The 27,582-nt window shown below is 42.7% G+C and overlaps 9 protein-coding genes across 9 annotated transcripts; 5 read left to right on the top strand and 4 right to left on the bottom strand.

Annotated features, from left to right (window-relative positions):
- Nucleotides 1-299: 299 nt before the first annotated feature.
- EAE98_004680 (uncharacterized protein) lies at nt 300-2,047 on the bottom strand (the record flags this gene model as incomplete). The annotated part of the gene is made up of 4 exons (XM_038952300.1): nt 300-797; nt 855-936; nt 1,117-1,811; nt 1,871-2,047. The coding sequence occupies 4 exons, from the start codon at nt 2,045-2,047 to the stop codon at nt 300-302; spliced, it is 1,452 nt and encodes a 483-aa protein (XP_038810950.1).
- A 988-nt stretch (nt 2,048-3,035) lies between these two features.
- EAE98_004681 (uncharacterized protein) lies at nt 3,036-4,590 on the top strand (the record flags this gene model as incomplete). Its single annotated transcript, XM_038952301.1, has 4 exons — nt 3,036-3,070; nt 3,128-3,283; nt 3,339-4,147; nt 4,196-4,590. The coding sequence occupies 4 exons, from the start codon at nt 3,036-3,038 to the stop codon at nt 4,588-4,590; spliced, it is 1,395 nt and encodes a 464-aa protein (XP_038810951.1).
- Nucleotides 4,591-6,646: 2,056 nt separating this feature from the next.
- On the bottom strand, nt 6,647-7,549 carry EAE98_004682 (uncharacterized protein; the record flags this gene model as incomplete). The annotated part of the gene is made up of 4 exons (XM_038952302.1): nt 6,647-6,945; nt 7,018-7,214; nt 7,291-7,396; nt 7,465-7,549. 4 exons carry the CDS (start codon nt 7,547-7,549, stop codon nt 6,647-6,649), a joined length of 687 nt encoding a protein of 228 aa, XP_038810952.1.
- A 1,220-nt stretch (nt 7,550-8,769) lies between these two features.
- Nucleotides 8,770-12,038, top strand: EAE98_004683 (uncharacterized protein). The gene is made up of 4 exons (XM_038952303.1): nt 8,770-9,398; nt 9,693-10,779; nt 10,839-11,775; nt 11,837-12,038. Exons 1-3 carry the CDS (start codon nt 9,232-9,234, stop codon nt 11,652-11,654), a joined length of 2,070 nt encoding a protein of 689 aa, XP_038810953.1. The 5' UTR covers nt 8,770-9,231; the 3' UTR covers nt 11,655-11,775; nt 11,837-12,038.
- A 153-nt stretch (nt 12,039-12,191) lies between these two features.
- EAE98_004684 (uncharacterized protein) lies at nt 12,192-14,260 on the top strand. Its single transcript, XM_038952304.1, has 4 exons — nt 12,192-13,033; nt 13,162-13,313; nt 13,480-13,810; nt 13,861-14,260. Exons 1-4 carry the CDS (start codon nt 12,393-12,395, stop codon nt 13,943-13,945), a joined length of 1,209 nt encoding a protein of 402 aa, XP_038810954.1. The 5' UTR covers nt 12,192-12,392; the 3' UTR covers nt 13,946-14,260.
- Nucleotides 14,261-14,746: 486 nt separating this feature from the next.
- EAE98_004685 (uncharacterized protein) lies at nt 14,747-17,152 on the top strand (the record flags this gene model as incomplete). Its single annotated transcript, XM_038952305.1, has 3 exons — nt 14,747-16,893; nt 16,959-17,026; nt 17,088-17,152. 3 exons carry the CDS (start codon nt 14,747-14,749, stop codon nt 17,150-17,152), a joined length of 2,280 nt encoding a protein of 759 aa, XP_038810955.1.
- A 974-nt stretch (nt 17,153-18,126) lies between these two features.
- Nucleotides 18,127-19,626, bottom strand: EAE98_004686 (uncharacterized protein; the record flags this gene model as incomplete). Its single annotated transcript, XM_038952306.1, has 1 exon — nt 18,127-19,626. One exon carries the CDS (start codon nt 19,624-19,626, stop codon nt 18,127-18,129), a length of 1,500 nt encoding a protein of 499 aa, XP_038810956.1.
- A 1,975-nt stretch (nt 19,627-21,601) lies between these two features.
- On the top strand, nt 21,602-23,314 carry EAE98_004687 (uncharacterized protein; the record flags this gene model as incomplete). Its single annotated transcript, XM_038952307.1, has 2 exons — nt 21,602-21,845; nt 21,897-23,314. The coding sequence occupies 2 exons, from the start codon at nt 21,602-21,604 to the stop codon at nt 23,312-23,314; spliced, it is 1,662 nt and encodes a 553-aa protein (XP_038810957.1).
- Nucleotides 23,315-25,002: 1,688 nt separating this feature from the next.
- EAE98_004688 (uncharacterized protein) lies at nt 25,003-26,122 on the bottom strand (the record flags this gene model as incomplete). The annotated part of the gene is made up of 3 exons (XM_038952308.1): nt 25,003-25,182; nt 25,241-25,812; nt 25,885-26,122. 3 exons carry the CDS (start codon nt 26,120-26,122, stop codon nt 25,003-25,005), a joined length of 990 nt encoding a protein of 329 aa, XP_038810958.1.
- Nucleotides 26,123-27,582: the final 1,460 nt, after the last annotated feature.

Here is a 27,582-nt window from a genome sequence, read left to right on the forward strand (position 1 = left end):
ATAGATGAAATTAAAGATTGATCATTCTTTGAAATGAGTTGAACCCTTTTTTTTCGAACAAAACACTCACTAGGTGACGAGACATTGTGTAAACATTATACGCCATGATTTTAATTAGGTATTTATAGTACCTATTCTGTATCAAGTATCTGCATGCCCATTTCATTTAAAACCCCGCCATGCTTGACAATTCTCATAAGGAGAAACGCGATCTATTGATGTGAAAAGCAAACAAAAACTTTGAAGAGAGAAGTAACAAGCTTCCGCAACAGTGAACCATAAAGTATCACTCAACCGGTTTACTGCTCACTCTCTGTCTTCTCACAAATCAACAATTTTCTACCGTCTCCCGCGGCCCAGACAAACTGGTAACAACTAACTCCCCATCCTATATTAATAAATCGCCGGCCCATTTCAGGTACCATCGCAATCCGTGATATCTCCGGAGAAATTGCCAGTAATCTATTTATAACTTCCGCGCCTTTACGCAGGCTAGCAGGGTCTTCTACGCAGTGTTTGGGCCCACCACATATTCCGGGGGGGTTATTGGTTTCGAAAGTCTTGATACTGAACGTTGTGAGCTGGGATAGAGGTGCGGGGATCAAAGAATGAGTGTTGGTATTTGGAGTGCTCTGCTTGGGATCGACAGCGAGGGAGTTCTCGAGGGAGCGGAGGACAATTGGAAGGACCGTGATAGAACGGAGGGTCTCGTTGTGAATGATCGGGTATACGGAACCCCGTCTTTCATGGCCCAGAATGTAAGAGAGGGAGGCTAGGTTCGCAGCGTAATTCAGATTCTATGAGGAAAATTAGTTGGCTGGTTGGAGAGAAAATGGGATGGGAGATAGACATACGCAGCTGAGATCGTCGAATGTAGGAGCAGAGCGTTTTTTCCATCGCTCAGCACCGATGTACTGTGTGTAAAGGTAATCGGTGCTGTGAATGTCACATTGTTAGCATTATGTGTGAAGGGTTGTAAATTCAAAAGGCACAATATGACATGTCGAAGTAGAAAGGTGGATTCAGAACAACCTAGATATCGAATGTCTCTCGGTCTGACGTTGCCAAGATAGGCCCTCGAATTTGAGAGAGGATTGAGAAGGGAAGAGAACTAACCTTAAGATGATGTAAATACTGCGAATATTATCCAACATTGTTGGAGATAATTTCGAGAGAGAAGGATAATGCAAAACCCAACCACGTAGAGGCAGATTATGATTACTATCGCCGATGTTGGGATGAAGGCCAAGCTCTTTTTCTTGCAAATAAACCCACGCCTTATACTCAAAACTGCTTTTCGAGCTATCGGTCACCCACTCCGTGATCTCCTCAGGTGGATCTGCAACTTGAACTTCGGGAGGGAAACTATAGACATGGCTCCAAGTAACGCTAGGACGAAGTTCAAGTGTACATTGCTTAATCCTCAAAGCAAAGAACTCTCGATAGAGCTTCTGATCAGGGATCAAAGCGATTTCAAAGGCAGGAAGATCTTTGAGAGGCAATCCTGCGTTTCCTGATACAACGATCTTTTTACAGAGTCCCATGATCCAGTTTTGGTAGACCAGCACTGAACGTTCAGGGAACTCCTCAAAGTAATCCTTGAGAATAAGACGGAAGACCTGCTCCCTGATTTCGGGTGGAATAATATTGAGGTTGCATGTCTTGTTGATATTCTTTCGCTTCTCACCAATTGACTTGGTTCTGAGCTCTGTGTGGACGCGAAGTGTGTCTTCAGTTGGTGGCATAAGTTTCGACCTTGACTTGTAAGAGGCGATAATATCAACAAAGAAGTTTGGCGGCGCAATTTTTGACTAAAAGATGATGAGTTTTGGACATTGATAATTTGTAATCTGGTGTTTGCAAAACTTACAAGATGTATAAGATCTTCCCGTCCCCAAGGTTCAAACTTCTTGCAAACATCAAGATATCGTTGTTGATCACCCTCCTGAAGTCTTCCTGTCAGTTCGTCGCGCGAATGAAAGTCCAATCCATCAACAAGCTTCTGAAATGAGTCCATGTCAACCCCAAACGAACTTCGTTGATTCATTATGTCAACTTTCAAAGTTGTCGATCTGAAGAGTTGGATTTTATGTAAAGGAACAGAGGGAGGGAGGAAGTCAAGGTTTGGGGACTGGGCTGCTTGAGATTACTAGGTCGTTGTGGTATCCGATGTTTTTGGGTGACAATTCTGGAAGTGAATCTCGCTTCAGCTGATCTCAAGGTGAATTCACTCGCTCTTCAACCCTGGTTTTGAGAAATACTATGTAGATGAAGACATCCTCTCGCTTCTGCAACGATTGAATGTGAGTTTTGCAAGTCGTGACGAGGATACCTAATTCTACGTAACTTGACTACCTACACCGATACCTCATGAATGCGATCAGATTGCATTTTAAAAGATGCCCTGGCGTAAGGATATTTTCCAATTCAGATCTGACAATCTAATAACCCTTCAATTTTGTGTGATTTGAAGGACTTGGTCTCAACGGGTATGTCATGTCACTCATGCTTTCCCCCCCAGCAGGCAAGGAGATCGTTTTCTATCGTAACGCGTTCAATGAGTTCAGAGATATGTTGTATATCATGTTTCAAAAATGTCCAGAATTAGATGTAGACAACTATTTTTCATTGCGGCATGTAACTTTACTGCACTAAAGAATGTAAATGGTAGATCGGAATCAATTTCCATGAAAGAATCATTGTAAAACATTTGTTACCAGTACTACCTACCTAGTATGTATGTCTTTGTATTGCAATATCGTTTCTACTATCATGTTCGAGATCGTTACAATATGTACCTAGGTAGTATCACAAAGTGTTGTGAAGTGTGAAATATGACGTGGCGGATCTTGAGGCTCTCTCTCCGCTCTGTTTGGTAGATGATCCGTGATTATGCATACTGTAACCCCCGCCCCGCCGCTTGCTCGCTGTCGACCTGTCACATTGCGAGTTTGCATTAACACCCACCACCCGCTCTTACAATCCAAAGTTGTTCTCCGTGAGAACAACTTCAACAACTTCAACAATGACCAAATATGAAGAAGACTATACTTCTTTGCTTTATTCACGGGTAAGAAAGATATGCTGACACTCTTTTTAATATCGCACAGACTAATCCTCGAGCCAGCTTTAAAGGAGGAGATGATACTTTTGGATCCTTTCCTGAACATCTTCAAGCTCTCGTAAGCCATGGCCTCCCAAAAGTTAAGGTTCGCGCGATCACATATCCGCAATACGAAACTCGAGGAGATCTGGGAGAATGTGTGAGCAGGTTCAGAGATTGGTATTGTCACCCCTTGAATTAGTATTGAAACCTAAAGCTAATAGATTTTGCACAGGCTTCAAGAAAAGGTAATCGATATCGAAGTCCAAAATGGAACACCTTCTCCAACCGTCGACCCTTCTGTCCGCACGATACTTATTGGTCATTCCATGGGAGGAATCGTCGCTGCTGACACAGCACTGGCAATCACATCAGATAAGGTGATAGATTCGAAAGAAACTACAGATGCAATAAATGCTTTCATGTTCCCATATATTCAGGGCGTTCTTGCATTCGATACTCCTTACTTGGGCATATCGCCAGGTGTAGTTGCGCACGGTGCTGAAGGTCATTACAATGCAGCTACATCGGCTTTCGCGCAAGTGAGTAGTCTGGCAGGTGCACTATGGGGCGATAAGGAGGTAGACAAAACGGTAGAGGAAAAGAAACCAGTTGCGGCATTACCAGCACCACCGCCCCAAGAAGCACCTGCCTGGAAGAAATGGGGAACGTTGGCAATGTATGCTGGAGCAGCAGGCGCTATTGCTGCTGGAGGTGCAGCTGCGTACTTCAAAAAGGATCAGATTCAGGAAGGGTGGTCATGGGTAGGATCACATCTTGAGTTCGTGGGATGCCTAATGAAGGGTGAAGAATTGAAGAAGAGGGTAACTGGGATGGTTACTTTACAGAAGGAATTAGAGGTCGGTTGGGCAAATTTGTATACAAGGTTGGGCAAAGAGGCAGTGAGTAAAGCTGATGGGAGCTTGGTGGGGAGTGTGATTGGAAACCAGAGGACATTTTGCAACCTACCGAAAACTAGCGCCAAGGATTTCTTTCGAGAGGCGATCAATGACAAGGCCGCTGATGAGACAAGTGCGCATATGAGTAAGTTTCCACGAAGATTTGAAGTTTTGGGGGCTAATAATTTCCCAGCTATGTTCTTTCCAAAAGACAATCCAGGATATTATACTTTATCTGAGGATGCAAAGAAACTGATAGTGGAGTGGTCGACTAATGAGTGGTACGAATCAAGTACAAGAGAACGCTCTACGAGCACAAGAGAAGGCTCTACACCCACAAGAGAGCGTTCTATAAGCACACGAGAACGTTCGACACCCACAAGAGAGCGTTCTATAAGCACACGAGAACGCTCTACAAGTACAAGAGAACGCCCTACACCCACAAGAGAACGTTCTATAAGCACAAAAGAACACTCTACAAGTACAAGAGAACGCCCCTCAATCACAAGAGAGCCTTCTAAAAATACAAGAGAACGCCCTACAATCACAAGAGAACGTTCCACTAAGATCGAGCACGAATTACGATAATAGCAATATGTTTGGAGTTTGAATTTGAACGAAAACGAGAGAGCCGGCGTTGTTGGATGAAGGGTACATGGACGGCAAATAGACAGATTACCAGAGCGATATAGAAAGACTCCACTACCTTTCCAGAATGAAATAAAGCTCATGCAATATATGTTCCCGATGTATCATGACTCGACTTTGTTGTGCACTGTCACTAGATTACATCATTATCCCACCTATTGCGGGGTTGAAGGGTGTTTACATCCGTGATAGTCGGAAAAATGGCGATCTGGCGGCACCATTGATGAAGCTTTTGAGATCAAATATATTGGCATGAGCCGCTAAGCTTATTTTGTGCACATTCTATGAACACATACCGTGTTTATTCGGATATCTTCCTTGGCCTGTCATGATTAATGCATCAAAACTCTCACGGTCTATACTCGGTCTCGTTTTGAATGAATGCCGACCTCAATTGAGCTAGTGTACATCATATCAAAAACCATTAAAAGTCACTTGTTTCAAAACTCCATATCAATTTAAATAAAAAGAATAAAGAAATAAGATTTTATAATTAGTTAGATATTTAATCAAATTTTATATATATATTTTCAAAAATAAAGTAATTTTATTTCAATTTTGAATTATTTAAAAAATAAAAGAATTAATAATATAAAAACAAAACTCGCTAATTTTCAGGCTTTAATTTCTTAAAATTAAGACCTAAAATATTACTTTTCGAATCTGATTTCTTTTGATTATTATTTCTTCAATATTTTATTTAAAAATCTCAAGTTTTAACATAAAATATATTAATAAATTTTGTTTTTATTAAAAAAAGATTCAATAAGTCGGGTACCTTACTTTCGGGCCACCCCTGTTTTGGGCCACCCTTTCACACCAAAAATCACTTTTTAGGTCTATTAATATTTCTATCAATATACAATATGATTTATTAAAAATTCATATATATATAATTTAGATCGATTTAAGCCTATTCTGAAATTTTCAGATTTTTAGGATTTTTCTATATCGAGATCTAGAGCTTCAAAATATCAATTTTTTAATTTGTATAGGAATCATATACAAATTTAGAAATTTTATAAAATCTTTAATAACTTTTTAATAATAATTATTAAAAGAAAACCATATATATTTTTGAGATCTTTAAACTTGAATTTATATAGAGATTCAAAAAAAAATTCGAAAAAATTAGCAGATATAGAGATATAGTATACGGTGAGTTTAGAGTAGTATAAATAATCCTTGTTATTTTGAGGGTATCTTTATAAATATTTATTTATAAGAGATTTTCTATTTTTTCCGAATCTCTTAGATAAAGTATATTGTAAATTTATGATAAAATTTTATAGTTTATTTTTAGCAATTTTTATCAAAAAGTTATTAAAGATTTTATAAAATTTTCAAATTTGTATATAATTCCTATACAAATTTGAAAATCGATTTTTTGAAGCTCTATATCTCAATACAGAAAAATCCTGAAAATCTGAAAATTTCAGATTAAGCTTCAATCGATCTAAATTATATATATACAAATTTTCATTAAATTCTATCCATAAATAAAAAAGTTATAAATTCCATTTTTGGTGTATTTTGGGTATAAAAAGTGGCCCAAAAGGGGGGTGGCCCGAAAGTAGGGTACCCGACTTAAAATATCTATATTAATTCTTTTGATATTGAATTTTGAAAATACTAAATAATCACAAATTTGAGTAAAGAATTCGTCTAAATTTGAGGTCGGCATTTATTCAAAACGAGACCGAGTAGTGTGATCTTTGTATATACAATGAGGACTAATTCCAGTCTAAGGTTTCAAGTGTCATTGTTGTTCGCGATTTTGCAAGCGGGATTGTCATCTTCATGGGTATTCATTATTGCACGTAGGTGAGTAAAAAATTCGTTTGGACAGTGAGCTTTGAGCCCAAATTTACAAGTTGAAGACGGCCAAGTAATTTTTAATTAATTCTTTTGATTTCGATTATTCCGGAATATAATCCTATTTATAGCGTATTTCGCATTTGTTCATTCGTTATTCATATCATATCTCATCCATAATTTACAACAAGAAAGCAGCGAAGCTTGCAACACCGATACTTCCAACCCACATTAAGGATCCCATAGCACCATAGGCGACAGGTGCGACAGCCAGAGCTCCAGCCGCGCTAGAACTGGTGGCAGCAGCTGTGCCGGAGGTTCCACTCGCGGAGGCGGTTGCAGTCGCGGAAGCTGGGAGGCTGGAAAGGGCTGCATCAGCAGCAAAGCTTGCTGATACACCGGTTGCGTTCTTGCATGAAGTAGGGGCAGCGGTTGCCGATCCGGTAACGAAAGATACGGCGGCGCATTGGTAGAGGAGTCCTGGAGAAAGAAATACAGTTAGTTTATGAAAGAGATTAGAGAGCTGGGGATTGGCTAGAGAAGTGCGCATACCATCTGGACCATCAGCAACAACATTTATGACACCTTGGCTTCCCGCAAATGTGGATGGGACAGTGATTGTTGGTTCGCAGAAAGCACCGAGACCAGTTTGTTGGACAGATGGGATAAGGTTTGTCCAATTGGCTGCAGCAGTATCATTTCCAAGCATAGCTCTGAACAACCATGTTGTAGTTGGATGGGTAGAGGTCCTATTTTCAGTTATATGTTAAAATTGTTCTTGGTACAGATGCATGGTACGCAATTGTTCGAGAGTGAGCGACTAACATTGCAATTGAGTCTCCATCTACGTGGAAGTCGGTAACATTATTGTCAAAACCCACGGTAAAGCCACCACAAGGCGCACTTCCTTCTGCATCATCGTCGAAACCATCTGAAGAAATGTTAGCTTTCTCTTTCTCTTTCTCTTGTGAAGTCAATGTTCAAGCTTGGGAAGCTTACAGGTTGGAGGGTAGTTCAAGAGAAAATGCGCAGAGCATTGGGAGACAACGGTAGCAAGACCGAGAAGAGCTGTTAGACGTGCCATTGTGTGAAAGATCTCTTTGTTGATATTGGAGGACTGGGGATTATTCGCAGGAAGTAGAAGTAAGAGATGAAATTCTTTGAGGCTCCAAGAAAGATACAAAGTGAAAGCTTAATTTACAAATTGACCAAATTCCTGGGGGTGAGCAAGTTATTTAATCTTCTCTCGAGTACCCTGCTGGATATCAAGAAAAAGTGCTCAAATTCCGTATCGAGCCATTATGTTTGTAAGAGGACCATGCTTGGGCCATGCCAAAGGAATATCTTGCTCATCCTTATTTTTTTGATTTTTGAATGGACCCCTTGCCAAGAAGAGGCAAGAGACATATTCATGGATCGTGTACGGTATGTGGCTAAAAAGTATCTGCAGTAGTAGTATCGTATCTATCTACCCGTGAGTACTAGGTATGCCACCATTCGAATTCCGGATGGAAAGATTTCTCCGGGTACCTAGTCGTAGTTCCTTCCTAATTCTTCTAATGTTTCGGATGGTTTCTGATGTTCCTTTACGTGTTCGGGCCAGTAGGGATTATGTGCATCAGACATCAGACATCAGACATCAGAGAGTCAGAGACACTAAAGAAATAGATTATTCCAGACAGAGTTACACAGTCTCGAGATGGGTACCTACTACCTAGTGAGCTAGTCTAGTATCGTATCTTGCTCATTGTCCATGCTCACTGCTCACGGCTCACTCAAGCTATGCTGCTCAACAATGAATCAATGGTTAATTGTCCCAGTAGTATATGACTTACCCGTGTCCGAATGAGTAAACCTTATCGTGACTATCGTTAACTCACGATATTTATGCCCCTCCTCGAGCCCTCCTTCCCATCCTCATTCATCCTCACTCATCCTCCATTTCACAATTCCGTCTCCCTCCATAAAATTACATCTCACGAGTCACAACCTCGGAAAGGTTTCAATATCCCAATATCCCATCCCATATGCAGATATCATTGGTTGAGCAAGTTTTCTGGTTCCTTCCTCATACACTCCATCGACAGAATCCAAAGTGGTCCGTCCCTTCTTCCATGAGCAAGATACGGTAAACGAGCGCAATTGAGCACATTTCAAGCCACTTGGCAGGGATCATAGCCGAGTTTAGTCGCTTGGCATACACATGTTTTGGTCCTCTGTTGATAATTAGGTAGTAAATGCTTAAACTTATCATTCGATTTGGATTTTGGATTTTGGTTCTTGATTTTGAATGACGGTGAAAGAGTGACTGGATTTTCTCTTTTAGTATATTTAATTACGATTTGATCTTGAGGAATTGGGGTTGATTGTGATTAATTGATACCGGAAGTGAGGGAAGGAAAGTTTGGTGACTTTTGTGCATAGTTGCATTGTAATTCCACAAACGAGACTTCTTATCGATCAAAGAAAGAAGAGCAGAAATACAACACCCAGGATTGGCTGATAGCGAAAAAGGTTGGCGGGAACATCGAAATTTACTGAAGTGATCCGGGCTTTCAACATTCGATTACGATAAGTGGGGAAATCATTCATCAACATATTCTCGTCTTGCCTCATCATTTGGAAAGGGGAGAGGCCGACTTTCTTCAAGGAGAATATTTCCGCTGGTTCGGACGCCGGGAAGGCTGCGACGTTGAAGAAGGAGAGGAAGATAAGACGATTACGACTTACGAATTTTCTGGTGAAGGCCGATATATCTAGGACAAGATGGACGCACTTATGAGTGGGATGAGTGGTGGGATGGATATGGGTTCGAATATGATGTTCAGACCTTATAATCAGAAGTTGGCGTTGGGATATTGGTATATTATTGCCGGGTTTGTGGGTGCGGTGTTGCTGTGTAGGGGGTTTGAGAGGTGGAGAGATTGGGATAGGTTAGTGGATTTTCTTCTTCTTCTTTGGAGTTGTGGGAGAAGTTCGTTATTGGTGATTTGACAAAATCATTGCGGGTATCCATTGTTTGGAAACTCAAGCTATGGGATGAACCGGTCATCTTCTTCCGTTGTGATGGGAGGGATGTGGGCATTCAGAGGAATATAGAGTATCCACATCCCAAACGACCTCGCGCCGAAGGGAATCATGAAAGCGCTTTGGAAAACGTTCCAGAGATGAACAAGAGCAACAACAATGACCTGGAGAGATTACAGATCGCTAACATATCCCAACAGACTTCGGAGAAGCAAAATAGTTTCTCTAAAATATCCCACCAAACCGAGTAACCAAATCCAAGAGATATACGCAACAGCTACAGCCATTTTTCGAGAATCATCATATCCTCAAATTCATATTTCAACTCCTTATCTCTCATGGTTATCTCCTCCCTCGTCAGGCCGCACTATTCTTCTTCTTTGCTACTGGGCAATCTTGATCTTCATGATGACATACGACGTCACAATAAAAGATGCCTACTACTATGAACGCATTGGATTTCGGGGCGCTTGGATCTCAGTTACGCAAGTTCCGCTTATCTACTTACTTTCTTCCAAGTCGAACATCATTGGAGCCTTGATTGGAAGTTCTCATGAAAGATTGAACTGGTTTCATCGTTGGGTTTCGAGGACCTTACTTCTTACTGTCACGGTTCATGGTGCCTTCTTCTTTCAGGAATGGGTCCGAGCAGACTTTGTCTCCTTTGAGCTTAAACTTATGCCAATGGTAAAGTATGGAATGGGCGCATGGGGTATACTGCTTTGGACCTTCTTAAGCTCCTTGAGTCCTTTGAGAAGGATGGCTTATGAAGTCTTCGTGTTGCAACATATTGCTTGCGCGGCAGTATTTTTGTGGCTGTTGTACATACACGTACCTGAGTATGCTAGGTATAACGTATGGTTTGCTGTGGCGGCCATGTCATTTGACTGGGTTTTGAGAGGTATCCTACTTGTTGTCAGGAATTTCAGAGGGAAGGTTGTCGGAGCAGCTTGCAGAGGAATGCAAAGAGTTGGCCATCAAGCGGAGTTACAAGCTTTGAGTGATGATATAACCATAATCAGTATCAAGGACGCACCATTCACATGGAAAGCAGGTCAACATATGTATCTGTGGCTTCCGAGGCTCGGTCCACTTGAGACTCATCCCTTTACTATCGCGAGTCCGTATCAGACATCGAATAAGTGTCATTGTAATGAGATCCAACTTGCGATCCGGGCTCAGAAGGGATTCTCGAGAAGAATACACAATTACGCATCGAAAATGCAGAGTCTCGACAAGACTGCTATTTTGACCGCATTTGTTTCTGGCCCTTACGGTGTACCTCCAGTATGTTCATTCTCTTCTTCCTCGAAAATCTAATGATTCCCTACTAATCTCACTTGCAGAACTGGAGCTCTTATGAGACTATTCTTCTAATCTCCGCTTCTACTGGTGCATCTTACACCCTCCCCATCCTCGAATCAATCCTCCATAATCCCACACCAACATGTGTGCAGCGAATTCAGTTCCTTCTTGTGGTCCGCGAGCGTAGCCACATCGACTTTTATACGAAACGGTTAGGAAGCGCGCTTGCTCTTGCGGACAAGAAGGGTATTCAATTAATTGTGAAAATTGCCGTCACCGGCAACGATGGAGCATCAATGACTAGCTCAAAAGCTGAAGAAGGAAGAGCAGGGTATCAATCAAGTGAGGAGGATAAAGAAGAAGATTCAAAGATGAAATCCATTGCATCTAGCTCATCATCAGAGGCAGGAGGATGCTGCTGCAATCCGCGATCCAGTGGGACGGCAAACGACGAAATCTCCATTCGAAGTTCCAAGCGTCAATCATATAACGATGAAAAGAATCCAGATAAAACAGAATCCCTCGTCACCACCCAACAAATATCTCGCGTCTCTGGAGATTCTCCTCAACCTGGCGGTGGTTGTTGCTGTGCCAAAAAACCGGAGGCGAAATCAAGCGAGAAATCACGGAGGGGAGTGAGAGATATAATATATTTGAATGGAAGACCAGATATTAGTCAATTTATCAGAGGGCCAATAGAAATCACGGGAGGAGAAACTGCCATAACAGTCTGTGGTGGAAAGAGTTTGGTGGCTAAGGTTAGGAATTCAACAGCCAAGTTGAGTGATGAGAGAGCGGTGCATAAAGGAACGGGGGCAAATGGAATTTTCTTGCATGTGGAAGAGTATTGTTTTTGAGCGAATTTAGATATCCAACACCTATATATTGATATTTTCACTATTCTTGATCGAAGCCTTTCAGCCTTCACTCTCTCCTCCTGAGCGGCGCAGCTCGGCTCGAGGGTTTCTTGTCTTTGTGGTACCAATCCTTCATAATACCCCTAGTAGATGTTCTGCCTCTAACATACACCCAAAACTAGAATTCCACCACTACGCCTGCGAATTATGGTGTCTTACGATCACGTGATTGGCATCTTGTGCTCACTTTTTTCTATCGAGTCTCGAGCTTGTCCTATCCCAAGGTCCACTATGTCAGCTTGCTGTTGGTGAATTTTCTGTCATATTTCAAAGAAAACAAATGCCAAGCAAATTGACAACCATTATCCACCATGCGAATAATACTGGAGAGAGATCTGTGCAGTATACGACTCATAAAGTCCAGGGTGCAAGCTGACAATGAGTCTAAATGAGTATGATGATGCGCCAATCCCTGGCTGCACATCACAAAATGATTTGTTCATGCAAGGTGACATTCCTTCGTTCCTTCGGTGAGAACAAAAAACCCGGTGCCGATTTGCCAGTATCCTACGAACAAAATGAGATGGCTTACTTGGCACCAACCTCACTGACTTATAAACATGAAATATGTACAACGTCTTCCACTATCATCTGTAACTAAATCACACTTCGCGACTTTTTGTCGGCTTCTTAGAGGTATCATACCACAAGAACTACATGATATGAAAACACACCAATATGTCAACCACACCTAGCGAACACATTCCGCTGTCTAGAAACCATCTCTGGGGCCCGGAACGAAGACGTCTTTCTGCTCATCTCATTCAAAAGGCTCTCGATGCACTACCAGGCTCTCGTTCTTCGGAACATTTACCAAGTAAACCATACAAGACGGTCAAGAGACCGTATGAACAACATAGGTATACGGGAAAGGCGAGTAAATCTTACGTGCCTCCAGCGCCTGTTAGTGAGAGAACGAAGAGAAAGGAGAGACCACTGACGCCGAGTGAGGGTTATGGATTGGGCGTTTTTGGGATGGTGTTTGAGGTTGATAAGGATGAAGTGGAGCATGTGGAGAGGAAATTTTTTGGTCAAGGGGGAAGTATATTTTTTGGAATGTTGCCGTTGGAGGTGAGGATGGAGATTTATAAGTGGGTGCTTGGAGGGAAGGTGCTACATATCATAAGAAGGAAGGATAAGTTGAGTCATGTTGTTTGTAAATGTGATAGAAAAGACTCGGATGTAGGGACGAGAGAGGAGGATGCGTGTATCGTTGCGGGATGTAGGGGCGTGAAGATACTTGGCGGGAGTGGGGTGCATGAGAGAATTGGGGAGAGGAGTGGTAGTTTGATTCAGCTGCTACAGGTTTGTAGACGGATGTATGTTTATATTTCACATTTATCTCGCATTTACCTTGTGTCTCTCAGTTTCATCTCTTCTCCTACTTCGATCAGATATCTGAGTGTCATTGAAAGATTGAGGCAAAACTTGAAGCTAACAAATATAGTTACTCTGAGGCAATCTCTCTTCTCTACTCAACCAACACCTTCAACTTCGACAGCATGGAATCCTTCATCTCTTTCAGTAACGAGATCCTTCCCCATCGCTTTGATTCCATAACCTCCGTAACCCTCGATTTCTCCTTTGATACATCATCTCGTAAGCATAATCAATTCTTTGATTTCGCACTTTCTGATCTCTTCAAATATCAACCTCCCTAACCCCTTTCCTTCTCACCCCATCGTTATCCCAAATATTCCTCCTCATCCTTCTGCCCTTACATCTGTTCATTCCCAACAGCTCACTAACATTCCCATCCATACAGTATATAACGAATCCTCCTCTAACGACGTGCCCCGTTGGGAACGTACATGGATGATAATCGGATCCATGAAGTCGCTTAAAAGTCTCAAAGCAACAATCATCTGGCCTAGGATAATACCAGCTTGGAGTCACGAACTGAGATTGTTGGAACCTTTGAATATGGTAGGGATACTAGGTAAGGATGCCAAGGATGGTAAGGGTAAGAGTAAAGATGATAAGCGTAGGCCCGAAAATAAAGATGGGTTTGAGGTGAGACTGAGGGAGTTGACGAAGGAGGCAAAGGGGAGAGGGAAGGCGAGGGCTTATGAGGTGGGAAAGGGATTTGTGGTTGGGTGAGTTTTCCATTCTCATTGGTACACGGTTACTGACTGCGATGGTGTAGAAATGCAAAGATTGTACCGGCAGCTGGATTTGATGAGATCACAGAAGAGGACTTGCCGTTCAAGGTTGTTAGGATGAAGCTGTAAGAGACGAGAATCCAATGTGGAAAGTATATTCTTGAAACGTCTACTATGGGGTGAAGGTGGCACAGGAACAAAAGGCACGGAGTTGTGGATCAAAGTGAATGAACTTCTTGCAGCTATGGTTCTAGTTTGTGTATTCTAAGAGAGCTTGACGATGAACATAATGGTTGAAACCATGGCCAACTCGGAGACTTGAGGTCGAGTCAAAAGCCATTGCATGTTCAACTTCCTAAATCTACCTAGGTATCTCCTCGAATAGCCGGGATGATATGAAGTTCGGGATATCAAGAAGACTATGATGGGCAGAGCAGTGGAGTTCAACGAATGCAAATTCATCATTGTATCAGAGACTTCCGTCTCCCAAAATTCACTTCTATTCATCTCAATCTTGAGCTTCAGGTGACCAATTAAAAAATTCAGATGGAGGAGATGGTGAATTTGAAATGATGCCATGGTAACAGAGATTTCAGGGCAATTTTCACGCGTAAATATTACCCATATGATATTCCCACAAACAAATCTCCCACAACAACCTTTTCCTAAAACCTTACAACACACAAAAATTCAAGATCGATTAGTTAAATCTTTTTGGATTTCTTTCCATTTCCTTTGGGAAACGGATTTCTTCCTTCTTCTTTCAATTAAAGTACATCATTTCACCATTGCATTCTCACTGGCTTTGCATTTGTCAATTGCCGAGGCGCTCTTTACCATAACAACGAGACGCGCACACACTTTGCAGTGGCTTCTGATATTATTGCAATTCAATTTCTCCCACCTGTTCTTTCCTCTTTCTTTTTCAAGATGGACGAATCCAGAAAACTCGAACCCACAGCGGAAAAAACCGAGCCCTACCATCGGGAGATACAACTTGTCTTTCAAGAATTTATGGAGCGCGATACAGATTCTAAAGGCAGTAGCTATGACTTAGCAGATCAAGCAAGTCTACAAGAATACAATGTCGCCGTCGCAAAATTGGAAGATCGAAAACGTCGTGCTAAGGCCACTCTTCATGAAGATGTGCTTTTGGAAATCGATAACGCCTACAAGAAAAATTTGCAAAAGTTGCAAGCACTGGAGGCAGATTGTACCAAGGAGCGAGAAGATTTGGAGAAAGAATTGTTCAAGAAAAGTGGTAGATCTTTCAAGAAACTTCAAGAATTGCATACTAAGAGACTTTTGCAAAGTCAAGAGTTCAGCGAAAGAGCCAAGGAAATCTTGCAGAGAATGTCGAAGAGCTTGATACAAGAAAACAGTATTTCCACATTGGGTTCTGGTCTTGCGATCTCTGCCACAGCCACTGGCGCCGCCATCGATATCCCATCTACTAGTTCCGCTAGTGAATTGACGATGCCTGTGAGTCGAACTGGGAGAGTGATTCAGGATCAATCCATTGTGGCTAGCCCAGATGATAATCAACCACTTTTCATGGATTCTCCAGACTTTGAACCCAGAGTTCCTCCACCGATGGGAGCTTCATGGACTTCTTCTCCTATGGCTGCAAGCCTTCAGGTCAGACCATCTCCAAATGATGATCACTCGATTAATCGTCAGAAGACTAAGGCCTTGTCATCTACCTCGATCAAGAGAGAAACAAGTCCTACAATGAATGATGCATCCTATTTTCGAGACCCTTTGGACATTCATGTTCCAACACAATCGCTGGGAATGGCCTCTGACAAGCCTTATGGTTCTCATGCTCAGTCCTGGTTTCCCTCTGTGGATACCGCAGGCCGATATAGTAGCCTTGGCAGGGAGAACGCAACAATCCTTCAGAATGGTTCTATACCATCAATTTCAGTTTCTGCTAGACTTCAACCAGCTCATGCGCTGAACTCTTTGGTCAACACCCCCACATTGGACGTTCCCAGCTGCCCTCCTGCCTTTGAACATATCGCACGTCAAGGTTACTCGTCGTCACAAATCAGTAGACCTCTCATGAGCGCTCCCAAAAAGACACTGTCGAACGCTGAACTTCCCGATGATGTCTCGAGCATGAGAAAGAAAAACCCCACGTATCACCGCAAGGGACAACTGACCGCTCCCTTAAAGCGAAAGGCCTCTGACGCCAATTTGAGCTATCCTTACGATAGTACAGAGATCTCGAGGACTGGAGCCCCGACTCAAATTCAGGAAAATCATGATGAAGCATATAGAGTCCAAGAAGTACGCCCAAGTGCAACCAATCCTTCAAGTGCCAGCGGTGCGAGTAGGAACTGGACTGGCCAAGCCCCCCAATTTGGTCGGCAACAGGCTATCAAGGAAGAGTCAACTTCAGAGGTGACCGGGGTATCTCGATCTATGAATGTAGAGCCAGCACACATATCAAGTCTCGTCCATCAACCTAGTAATGTAGATGCAATGCAATCAAGGGTCTTGACTCCAAGAAATAGTCATGTAGGCTCCTCGCGAGGAGCAGTCGCTGGCGCTAGAACCTCCAGCCCAGAGCCGTTTCGACCAACAGCTATTACTAACAAGACTGGCATTGCAGAGGCTGAACTACACTTCGTTCTTTATATTCCTATCCAGTATATTTCTTATGATGCTGGCGCCCCATCTCGCTCCTACCCTGTTACCTGGGCTGGGACGAAAGGCAGGCTTAATCCTGGGCGACAATTCGGTTATAACTATAGCCTACAAGTGTTGCTCGCGAAAAAGGGAGTCTTACACCCCTTTGATGGCGGTGATAACAAATCCTCAAAGTATCCCGCGTTTGTAGTCGATGGTTCTTGGATTCTTGGAGGCTTCTACCACAGAGAGTCAGGCAACTGCAGAATCGAGATTTATAGGCCGAGATCGAAGAAGGAGTATAAGGCGGAAGTCGAGGAAGGTTATGACCGTGTCGAGATCCAAAGCGCGAGGTTGAGAATTGTAATTGCCAAGGAAAGTGACCTTAATAATTTTGTTCATTGCTATAAAAAGTTGCACCCCAATGCTGAAATTCGTGCTGAGTATGTCCCCCATGAAACCGTCGATCGTTCTTTCCTCGCGACCTCTAGCTAATTTATCTTGCTAGTGATCGCCTTGGCTCCCTCGAGGATTTCCATGACGAGAACGGTGATTCCGATCCGACATTGAGAGAAGGTGAGCACATATCCACTGGGATGGTTCTGATATTCAAGACAAGCAACTAATGCCACCACAGAAATCGAGATCAGAGCTCAAAGATTGGCACTTGCCGCACCCGTTGCAGTCATGACTTCGGCTTGATCGATTCATTTCATTGATTTTTTCCCGGCAGAGGTACAGAAATACAACAAAAGCCGCCAAGAGAAATTTGTACGACTATAATGAACAGTATCTTCTGAGAGAATTTTACCTTGTGTATCACCAAGCGGAAGCGCACCCATCGACAAAAAACATCCCCAAAAAAACTCCAAAAAGCTAAAACCCCGGAAAAAAATCCCCTGACGAATAACGAATACCTGGTATCTACGAATGACGAATATTATGAGCTTACGATGTACGAACATAGAAATTGACATTCAAGGTAACGCAGCGGATCATTTTGTAAGACTGCACACATGAGAGTTGATGAGAGAATGACGGAGATATTGTCCTCAATATTTATGACGATGTTGGATACCCATTTTGGCCTGGAGTACGAAAATGGCAATATTCATGCAGAGGGCTACATGATAACAATCATCTTGCACTAGCAAGAATGTTGCCATTTCAAAGGGCTGGAGAAAGTTGATGACAAGTTGCAGAAAATGGTTGAAAAGGAGATGAAGAAAAAAAAAGGTGAAGTAAAGAGAGAACAGTTCTGTCTGAGTAGATGTAAAAAAAAAGTTCTTTTTTTTATACCTTTGTCTTTTGACAACTTTGACCTTGACATAAGGTCAAAGTACTGCTATGTGATGTTCACTATTCGCCCTTGTCCCGAGATATGTATACTTGAATTTGCAGATTGACATTGCCAAATGTGATTTCGTCTCTGGTTGACCTCGGACGAGCAGGCAGAATGTTGAATGTTCTTTTCATTCTACCAGAATGATATGTTTTCTGTGACCTCTGTGACCAGTGTCACAAGACACGTCTATGCTATGTTCATTGATGTGGACCAATAATCTAGATTTTAGGATTCATGAGGGAAGCAAACCCCCTTTCTCAACTTTCAATTCCTCAACTCCCTCAAATGCAGGTATATCTATCTATCTATTTAAGCACCACCAACTCCAAATTTACAATTTACAAAAAACGGTTCCCACCTCTCCGCCTCCATTCTGCACTAATGTACTCCTCTCTCTAACCCAAGCATTTAATCCCCTCCTTCCATTCTCAACACCTACTCCGCTCATTTTCCAACCTCCTACGCTCATCTCCGCGGGACTCTCTCCCCATGAATTAATCCATGTGATGCCAGCTTCAATTTGACCGATCACTTCATGACATTCGTTAATATTCTTGCCGAAGACACCAGCTGCCAATCCTAATTTGGTATCGTTGGCGCGACGGATAACTTCTTCTGTGGTAGAATATGTGAGGATGCAGAGAACTGGACCGAAGATTTCTTCGCGGGTAATAAGCATATCATCTGTACAGTCTGTGAAGACTGTAGGGCGAACCCAGAAGCCTGATTCATGGCCACTTGGAATATTGGTTGGTTTTTCGGGACCACCGTAGAGGAGTTTTGCTTTATCATTTTCAATTCCGTGTCGAATATAGTTGAGCACTTTCTTGTGATGGATTTCTGAGACGAGAGGACCAAAATTGCTGTTGGCATCCATTGGTTCCAAAGCTCTAATGTATTCCATCTTTTCGACAAGACGTTTCTCGAATGCCGATTTCATACTTTCGTGTACGAAAACTCGGGTTCCATTTGTGCAGACTTGACCGGTCGAGTAGAAGTTGGCCATCATGGCTCCATCGACAGCATTTTCAAGGTCGGTATCTGGGAGGATTATGAGAGGACTTTTACCGCCCAACTCCATGGTAACATATTTCATGCCGCCAGCTGCTGAAGCAGCAACCTTTTGTCCAGTTGAAACTTGACCTGTGAAACTTACTTTGGCAATACCTGGATGGGTGGTCAAGTATCCTCCTACTGATCCATCTCCATGTATGATGTTGAAGACTCCCGGTGGTAATCCAGCTTCTGCATAAACTTGTGCGAGGATTTGGCCGTGTAATGGGGTTACTTCCGATGGTTTATAGACCATACAGTTTCCAGCTGCTAAGCAAGGTGCAGATTTCCACAAAGCGATTTGAATTGGATAGTTCCAAGCTCCAATGCCGGCACACACGCCCAAAGCTTCCTTTTTGGTATATATCCATGCATCTGGTCTTAATTGTGTAGTTTCGCCATTCATTCCTCCACTTGCGACTAAGCTTGCGAAATATTCTAGCACGTCTGCTCCAGTAACAACATCGACTGCGCTGGTTTCTGAATAAGCTTTGCCTGTATCGTGTGTTTCCACCTTAGCAATTTCATCGTTTCGTTCGCGAAGTATTTGAACGGCTTTGAGAAGGATTCGGGAGCGGACAATTGGTGGTGTCTGGGACCATGATGGGAATGCTTTGCGTGCCGAAGCTATCGCGGAATCAATATCTGATGGAGAAGCCTTGTGTACCTGTGCTAAAGGTTTTCCTGTTGCGGGGTTGACTGTTGTGAATGTTTCTTTTGAAGTTGCTTGTTGGACTTTGCCATCATAGTAAAGCTGTTGTTCTGCGTATGTAGACATTTTGAGGATAAGTTTTGATGATCAATCTTCTGCTGATACTCAATGACTTTCAATGCTCACTCACTTCTTTCACCAATGAAAACCTTAGGATGATACTACACAATGAGGTAAAGAAGAGAATGGGTCTCGAAGCAAATAATTTCCTTAGTGGGGCAAAAGGAGAGCGCACACCCTTGATACCGGTATTCTTCGGTAGCTAAGAAGTGAATTCCTGGAATGGACCTCGTGGACTTGATTCAAACCTCTACACCAATACTAATTGGGAATCGTGGCCAGTGTGGAGTGGGAAAAATTGGATACGATGAAAAATATCCAAGATGGAAATTGTCAAATATGGCGGAATGTCGGACCAGAAAGAGAATCGTTTGTCAGATACCGAGCGGAATACTGGATACGGGAAATCGCCTTCTTCTCGGGGGATTGTAGATGCAGATGAGGCGATTATATGTTATTGATGACCAGCCACCTTTGCTCCGTACTCGGTCGATGGATCTAGATAGCGGGAGGGCTTGTGAATCTTTGGAGATGATGATAAGGAGGAGCAAGATGGGAAGTTGAATGGCATTGATATGGATGATAAGTCAAGGGGGAATACGATATCTAATGATATCGATATCGATAAGACAAGACGAGGGGGATACGGTAGCTAGTGGATCGTATACTCCGTCGAGTGAAAGACTTTACCTGGAGAGTTAGATGAATGAAGTTTTGACTGCTTGAAGTCTGATGGAAAGATTATGTACGATGGAAGGATGTAGGGAAAACCTCACTTCATTTGGTAATGACGACGATTGACCAGGTTAAAAGTAACGGCTTGGCATTTTACATTAACTTAGATTGTAACAACTGGGTGTCAATACAAGTCATTATTGGTCAACATGTTTCAGTCCCCCAGAAAAGCTGACCAGATCTAAACCTCATTTGGTCTAATACACAATACATCAAACAACATCAGAGCAGAGCACCAGGAAAAAGTTTTCCTTTGAACACTACGATATTCATTCATTCATTCATTCAATCATCCATTCATTGACTTCCATCAGACTTCAGACATCAGACTTCATACCTCAGATTAAACTTTTCTTTGTGCAGTATATGATTTCATTGTTCGAGATGGTTTATGTAGGTAGAGTAGGTATCTGCTATCCATACTCCTCTAGCAAGAGTATCGAAGTGATGATTAATGATAACCTTATATGATTTCCTAAACACATTGGCATCTCCTTCAACTGATCGACTGACTGACAGAGTCAAACTATCATCTACATGTACGATTACTACGACATGATTCAAAAAAGGCATGGCATGACCATGATTCATTCATTCTCTTCTTGACCAAAAAGTCAATTTTACTACAGTATTACTGGACTGAAGATCCTTGATAACTTGGTAAAACTACCAGGGACTTTGTAAAGGACTTCTTAAACATTCACTAGGAGGGAAGTTAGTTTCTTAAGGCTAGATAGACATCTTTTTCTCTCTCTCCATTTTTTAACTAATTTTTTCTTCTCCGTTCTCTCTCACTAACAAATATTTTTTCTTCTCCGTTCTCTCTCACTAACAAATTCCATCTGGATTCGTCTTCACCGTCATTTCATAAGTCAAACCATCCAAAAGACCACGCGCCCTCTTTCCCTACTTGGCAATTTTTATCTATCATTTTAATATTTTATATCTTTGCATACCTGGCAGGCAATAGTCAACCCCAGGGGGTCCGTCTTCGATCGTCCATAGTCTCTTACGATACCGCCTTATACGATTATACCGAATAACCTCGATTGGGAATCCACTTCCAGCCCCTCCCCGACTAGGATATCATCAATCTCAATCCCTAGATAGAAATCACCTGAGGGCGACCTTCTACACGTTACTATTACAAATACGTTCATCGTTTCTTATTTAGATCTTTTTCTTTTGAATATAATAGAATCCTTTCCTTTTGGATATTCAAAACTTATCAGACCAAGTATTCAAAATGACTACCGATCTTCTCTCCCCATCTCAAGTCAACGACTTTGACTATGTCATTGTTGGAGGTGGAACGGCAGGATGTGTTATTGCTAGCAGACTTTCCGAATACTTACCAAATAAGAAGATTCTTATGATCGAGGGTGGTCCAAGTGATTTCAATAATGACAAAGTATTGAAACTCAAAGAATGGCTTACATTACTTGGCGGAGAATTGGATTATGACTACGGAACCACGGAACAACCAAATGGTGATTATGATTTTTCTCAGAGCAATGGAAGTTGATGCTGACAGAATATAGGAAATTCATACATTAGACACTCACGTGCTAAGGTTCTTGGAGGTTGCTCCTCTCACAACACTCTGATATCATTCCGTCCATTCGAGTATGATTGTCAAATTTGGGAGAGTTTGGGATGTAAAGGATGGGGATTCAAGACCATGATGCGTCTCATTGATAACCTCCGCAACCAAACTAACCCTGTTCATCCACGCCACAGAAATCAAATTTGTAAGGATTGGGTCCAATCTTGCTCTACTGCCATGGACATTCCCATCATCCATGATTTCAACCACGAGATTCGTGAAAAGGGTGCTCTCGAACAAGGAGTTGGTTTCTTCTCAGTATCATATAACCCAGATGATGGACGAAGAAGTTCGGCTTCTGTCGCTTACATTCACCCAATTCTCCGCGGTGCCGAGAGTCGACCAAACTTGACTATCCTCACCAATGCCTGGGTCAGCAAACTTAACTTTGACTCCAGCAAGACTGTCAAGAGCGTAAACGTAACCTTGAAATCCGGCGAGAAACTCACCGTCTCCCCTAAGACCGAAACTATCCTCTGTGCTGGCGCAGTCGATACCTGTCGTCTTATGCTCCTCTCTGGAGTTGGCCCTGCCCAACAACTCAAAGACCTTAACATCCCCGTCGTACACGACCTTCCAGGTGTAGGAGAGAATCTTATCGACCACCCCGAATCCATCATCATGTGGGAACTCAATGCCCCCGTTCCACCTCAAACTACCATGGACAGTGACGCCGGTATTTTCCTCCGTCGTGAACTCCCCAACGCCGCCAAAAACCACATTCACCCAGAACTCAACCCTAAAGCTCTCCCAGATGGCACCATTGCAGACATCATGATGCACTGCTACCAAATCCCCTTCTGTCTCAACACTGCTCGTCTAGGCTACGACGCCCCTCTAAATGCATTCTGCATGACCCCCAACATCCCCCGTCCCAGATCCCGAGGACGTATTTACCTCACCTCCTCCGATCCCTCTGTAAAACCCGCCCTCGACTTCCGCTACTTCACCGATCCCGAAGGCTACGATGCGGCCACCATTGTCGCCGGTCTCAAGGCCGCACGTGAAATCGCAAAGAAGGCACCTTTCTCAAACTGGCTTCTCCGTGAAGTAGCACCCGGCCCAGAAGTTCAAACTGATGAACAACTTTCCGAATATGGAAGAAAGGTTGCTCACACCGTTTATCACCCAGCTGGAACTACCAAAATGGGCAGTGAGCAGGACAAGATGAGTGTGTGTGATGAGAAGTTGAAGGTCAGAGGACTTAAGGGAGTGAGAGTGGCGGATGCCGGCGTTTTCCCAACGATGACTACTATCAATCCTATGTTGACAGTTTTGGCAATTGGAGAGAGAGCAGCGGAGATGATTGCACAGGAGGCTGGATGGAGAGGAATGGTGGAACCGAGGTTGTAGGTTTTGTTTGCAAGGGAGGAGAAAGAGAATCAAGAAAAGAAGACTTGGGTATGTGCATAGGGATAGGGATACGGATATCATTAGAGTGGGCAAATTTCAAATACATAAGTAGTTGTGTATGGTTGGGTGGATGAGAATTATTTTGAATTTTTGCACGCGAGCATATAATGCGTTGAGAGGAGTTAGCCAAGTACTTGTATAGAAATATTTAAGAAAGAATATTATGACAATTATCAATATACATACTTCATCTGTACATGCACCTCAGTACAAATCCCGCTCTGTGGGCCTCGGAGTGAAGTGAATGAACATCTAAAGAATCATTAACTTCAACTATGCGAGCATCAGAATCGACTCTTCACATCTTCATTTTCCGTCTTCGTATCCATTTCCCAAACTCCCCATCCTATCCCACTACCCAGACTCAACGTCAATAGATACCTAGCGAACCGCAATATCAATACCAAACACACCACCTCCACCTCCACACTCACACCCCATACGACAAACACCCCTCCAACACATCCAAAATCGAGAATCATGAAAAGAATCACTAACATTCCCCCTCCTTTCCTTTCCTTTCCCTTCCCTTCTCTCCCTCCCAAACAATCTATATTGTGAGATATCGCTTCATATCATATTATATTACATCACCATACCTTACAATACCTTACAATACAATACAACACAACACATCTCCTCCAACCCCTCTAAGAAGATATCCTTCTAGAAACCTATCTACACATACCTATTACATATCACATATTACATATTGCATACCTAAATACCTACATTAAGTACTCGTACCCCCCATTCCGAGTTGCGAGATGCGAGATGCGAGATGCGGGTGAAATAGATGGGAAGATCATTGCGAGAAATATTTAGTGTATATGTATATATATGTATGCATATCTGAGAATCATTCTTATTAATGGGTTGTTCTGTATCGACTTGAATCTGAATGAAGTTATTATAGGTGAAGAAAAGAGCCTTCCTTGGCTCGGGATTCATTCTAATATGTATGGGAAAAAACGCATCACCTGGAAAGATTCCCGCAAACCACTTAGGTTATAGATCTTTTCGAGTCACCAGTTCGTGGATGATATCAATTATCGAACCACCAGAAGAAAAGACAAAGAAAGAGAGTGAGACATACTGTATGAGATGGGGAACATTATTCGCAGACAACACTCATATATCATATTTGTATTTCGCTTTACAAGCTATTATCGTGACCCTTCCCTACCCCCTACCCTATCTCAGTTTCGTCGCTACCATTCTCTCCCATTTCCAATCGATATACATCTCCCCCTGCCCCCTCCAAAGCATATCCAACTTCTTCTCCTCCCAATCTCTTCAAAAACCACAACGCTTCCTCTTCAATCCCAAAACTAACAACCGCCCCCTTCCCCTCATTTCACATGCCATGTCATTTTGTTGACCAAGAAGACGATTAGAACAGCCCTTGCTATCTACAAGAGACCCATGGATTCATACAAAAACGCCCAATCCAATTAAACGCCCGCCCAAATTTCAAAACCTCTCCAGCCTTTCAGTTTCTGCTCGCGTGATGCAATAAAATGCAATATGAGCCCTGGTATTCTTATCTCATGCCATATCACCCCCCATCTGTACTTCCACCATTACATTCGGTTTTCGATTACTTCCTAGCTTTACAATATGGCTTTTCAGTAGTTAAAGCCGCCATAATTCGAGTTTCGAGGTTGGTGACCGGGACTGTGTTGATAGTCCATGTCTTGATACACAGTGGTTCTTCGGTCATCTTCGAGAAGGTCCTTGACTTCCCAGTTGTTCTGCTTGATACCAACTGAAAATTCAAGATCTTCTTTAGTGATAGAGTCCCAGTACTATTTACAGTGTTAATCAGTATAAAATAGAAAATTCAGATATAGAACTAGGACTGACCTTGTAAATCATCATCACTGCGAGAAGATTGGCGATTGAAGCGAAGAATAATCCATCCAAATAGTGGCTGATAGCATTGCAAATGCTGGTACTGAAAGCGTAAAGAACAACTTGTCCCGCGGCGAAGAAGAAAAAGGCAAAAGAGAGTTCACCCAATGGCCAACGATCCTGGAGAGTGTTCACAACAAGAATTACTTGCATAACACCGTAGATAGCTAACTCAATAGCAGACAGTAGGTATAGCACAACGAAGAGTCCAATAGTTCGAGTGGGTCCAAGTCCTGCCCAGGACATATAGGTAGCGAGGGAAACGAGGAACGTAAGGATGAACATGGCGGCACTGATTGAGCGAAGGAGCCAAACTGAAATTCGTGTTCCATCTTCATATAATTGGAATCCAACAAATCCATTAATCAATAAACAGACAGTAAGGGCAGATGTGAGACCATTTTGTACAGCCGAGAAGTATGGGTAAGGTCCAGTCCCAGGTGGAATAACACCAGCATCAAGAAGTAATGTAAAGAATGTGAGGAGCATATATATGTAGAAGAAAGTTGTGATTTCTTTTCGGCCTGAAAAATGTTGCATTAGTCTCCATCATTTTACTCACTCTTGATCTTCAGATACACCCCGGCCTAACCTACCAACAGCAGTAAATTTACTCCTAACGTGCAATATCATAATGACCGTCATAATTAACGCGAGGATGTGTACGAAGCTTGCGGCTCCTTGAAATATGATCGTGTTGGCCAACTCAATATTGCGCGAATAACAATTTGCCTCAATGCCATGACTTCCCGCGATTGTTGTTATCGCTCCGACCTCTGCACATAATGGAAGCGCTGCTTGTTCGCAGATCGAGTAAAAGTCCCCAAAGCCCATCGTGAATTATATTGTTGTCGTTCGACGTACTTAGAGATATTCTGAGGAGGTTGGAAGTCGAATGTTGTTGGGCGCGAGGAATGCCCGCGAACACAATGGAATGGTTATCAGCTATCTCAAAACTGCAGCAAGTGAATGTGGTGTAGCAAATATAAAACTAGCGATCGTAATTGTGTAGGTCGATATTAATCTAGCAATATTTTGATGAAATGCAAAGATTGTGAATGTGTGAATGATGGCGAGTCGTCGTTGCGACCAAGGGGGAGAAAGAATGCACCAATAGCATTGATTAATCTTGGACATCTCGTATGTCCCCTGGCAACTAGGTAGTTCTCGTTGGCGGCGAAACCACTCTTTCGACCGACCAAAAATAGAACTTTTGGCCTTAGTCATGAGGTTGGTGATGGCATAAAATCAGATGACATTCACGTGAGCAACATCACATTGGGAAAATTAGACACTCAGAGATTATATCCATTACAATGTGCCCTTGATCATGGCCCTTTTAATGCTTGATAGGAAACCGGCCAATATCAAACTTTGACGACATTGCCAGTAGTACAACCGACCTACCATCGTTTCACCTTAAGTAGTACGCTCGTCATGATAAGTCACGAATTACGATCCAAATGAAGTGCGAATTCCCCGTTGGCCCAGCATAATGTATAAGGATGAATTGGAAACTTGTCAAATTTAAAAGACGATGGTGGCACCCATCGTATTTCCTGGATTGAACTGTCGGTATGCGGCAATCTCAACCACAATGCTCACAATCTTAGCCACAAGAACAATTCCACTTTCGGTTTTCGGGATCATTTGTACAACGGGCGGGTACGGGGCGTATGTTGCTTGACATACAACAGACTTTGGCTGGCCGGATGTTCCTCTGCAACCTACCCGTTCACACAAAAACATATACGAGGCTGGATATTTGATGGGAAATCGGCCTCTCTTTTCATAGAGTACCTGAGTTCCAATCGCTGAGACCTTCCTGGGCACGCGCATATAATCATGACTCTTGCTGATGTGTTCATGGTGATAGTAAGACCCTTAGTCTTTCATTCATATAAGACATCGGCCTGATCGCTCAATGCGAGTTTGAATCTCGGGAGGTGGAAGATTATCACTTGGAAAATCCATCCCATGAGGTGAGGCAGCCCGGCTAAGATGGTGAAATATTGCAATGTGATATATGTGTGGAACATGGATTCTCAATCAAATGATCCAGGAGTGTTGGCGTCGATGGTTGGTAGACATGTGTTAATTGCAAATTCGAATTGCTGATGAATTGCTGATGAGGGATCCAGTTTTCAACCTGGAGATGTTACCTGATGTTGGGTGTGCGGCCTTTTGCATTGATTAGATGCAGTAGCGACAGGGGGTCCTTTGCACCGGAGGACATGCTGAACCTACCGAGCAGGCTTGTATTCCTTCCTTTAAGATCAGCCAACTTTCAAGGA

The sequence above is a fragment of the Botrytis deweyae genome (genome assembly GCF_014898535.1).
Source record: "Botrytis deweyae strain B1 chromosome Unknown BDEW_009, whole genome shotgun sequence".
Taxonomy (NCBI): Eukaryota; Fungi; Ascomycota; class Leotiomycetes; order Helotiales; family Sclerotiniaceae; genus Botrytis; species Botrytis deweyae.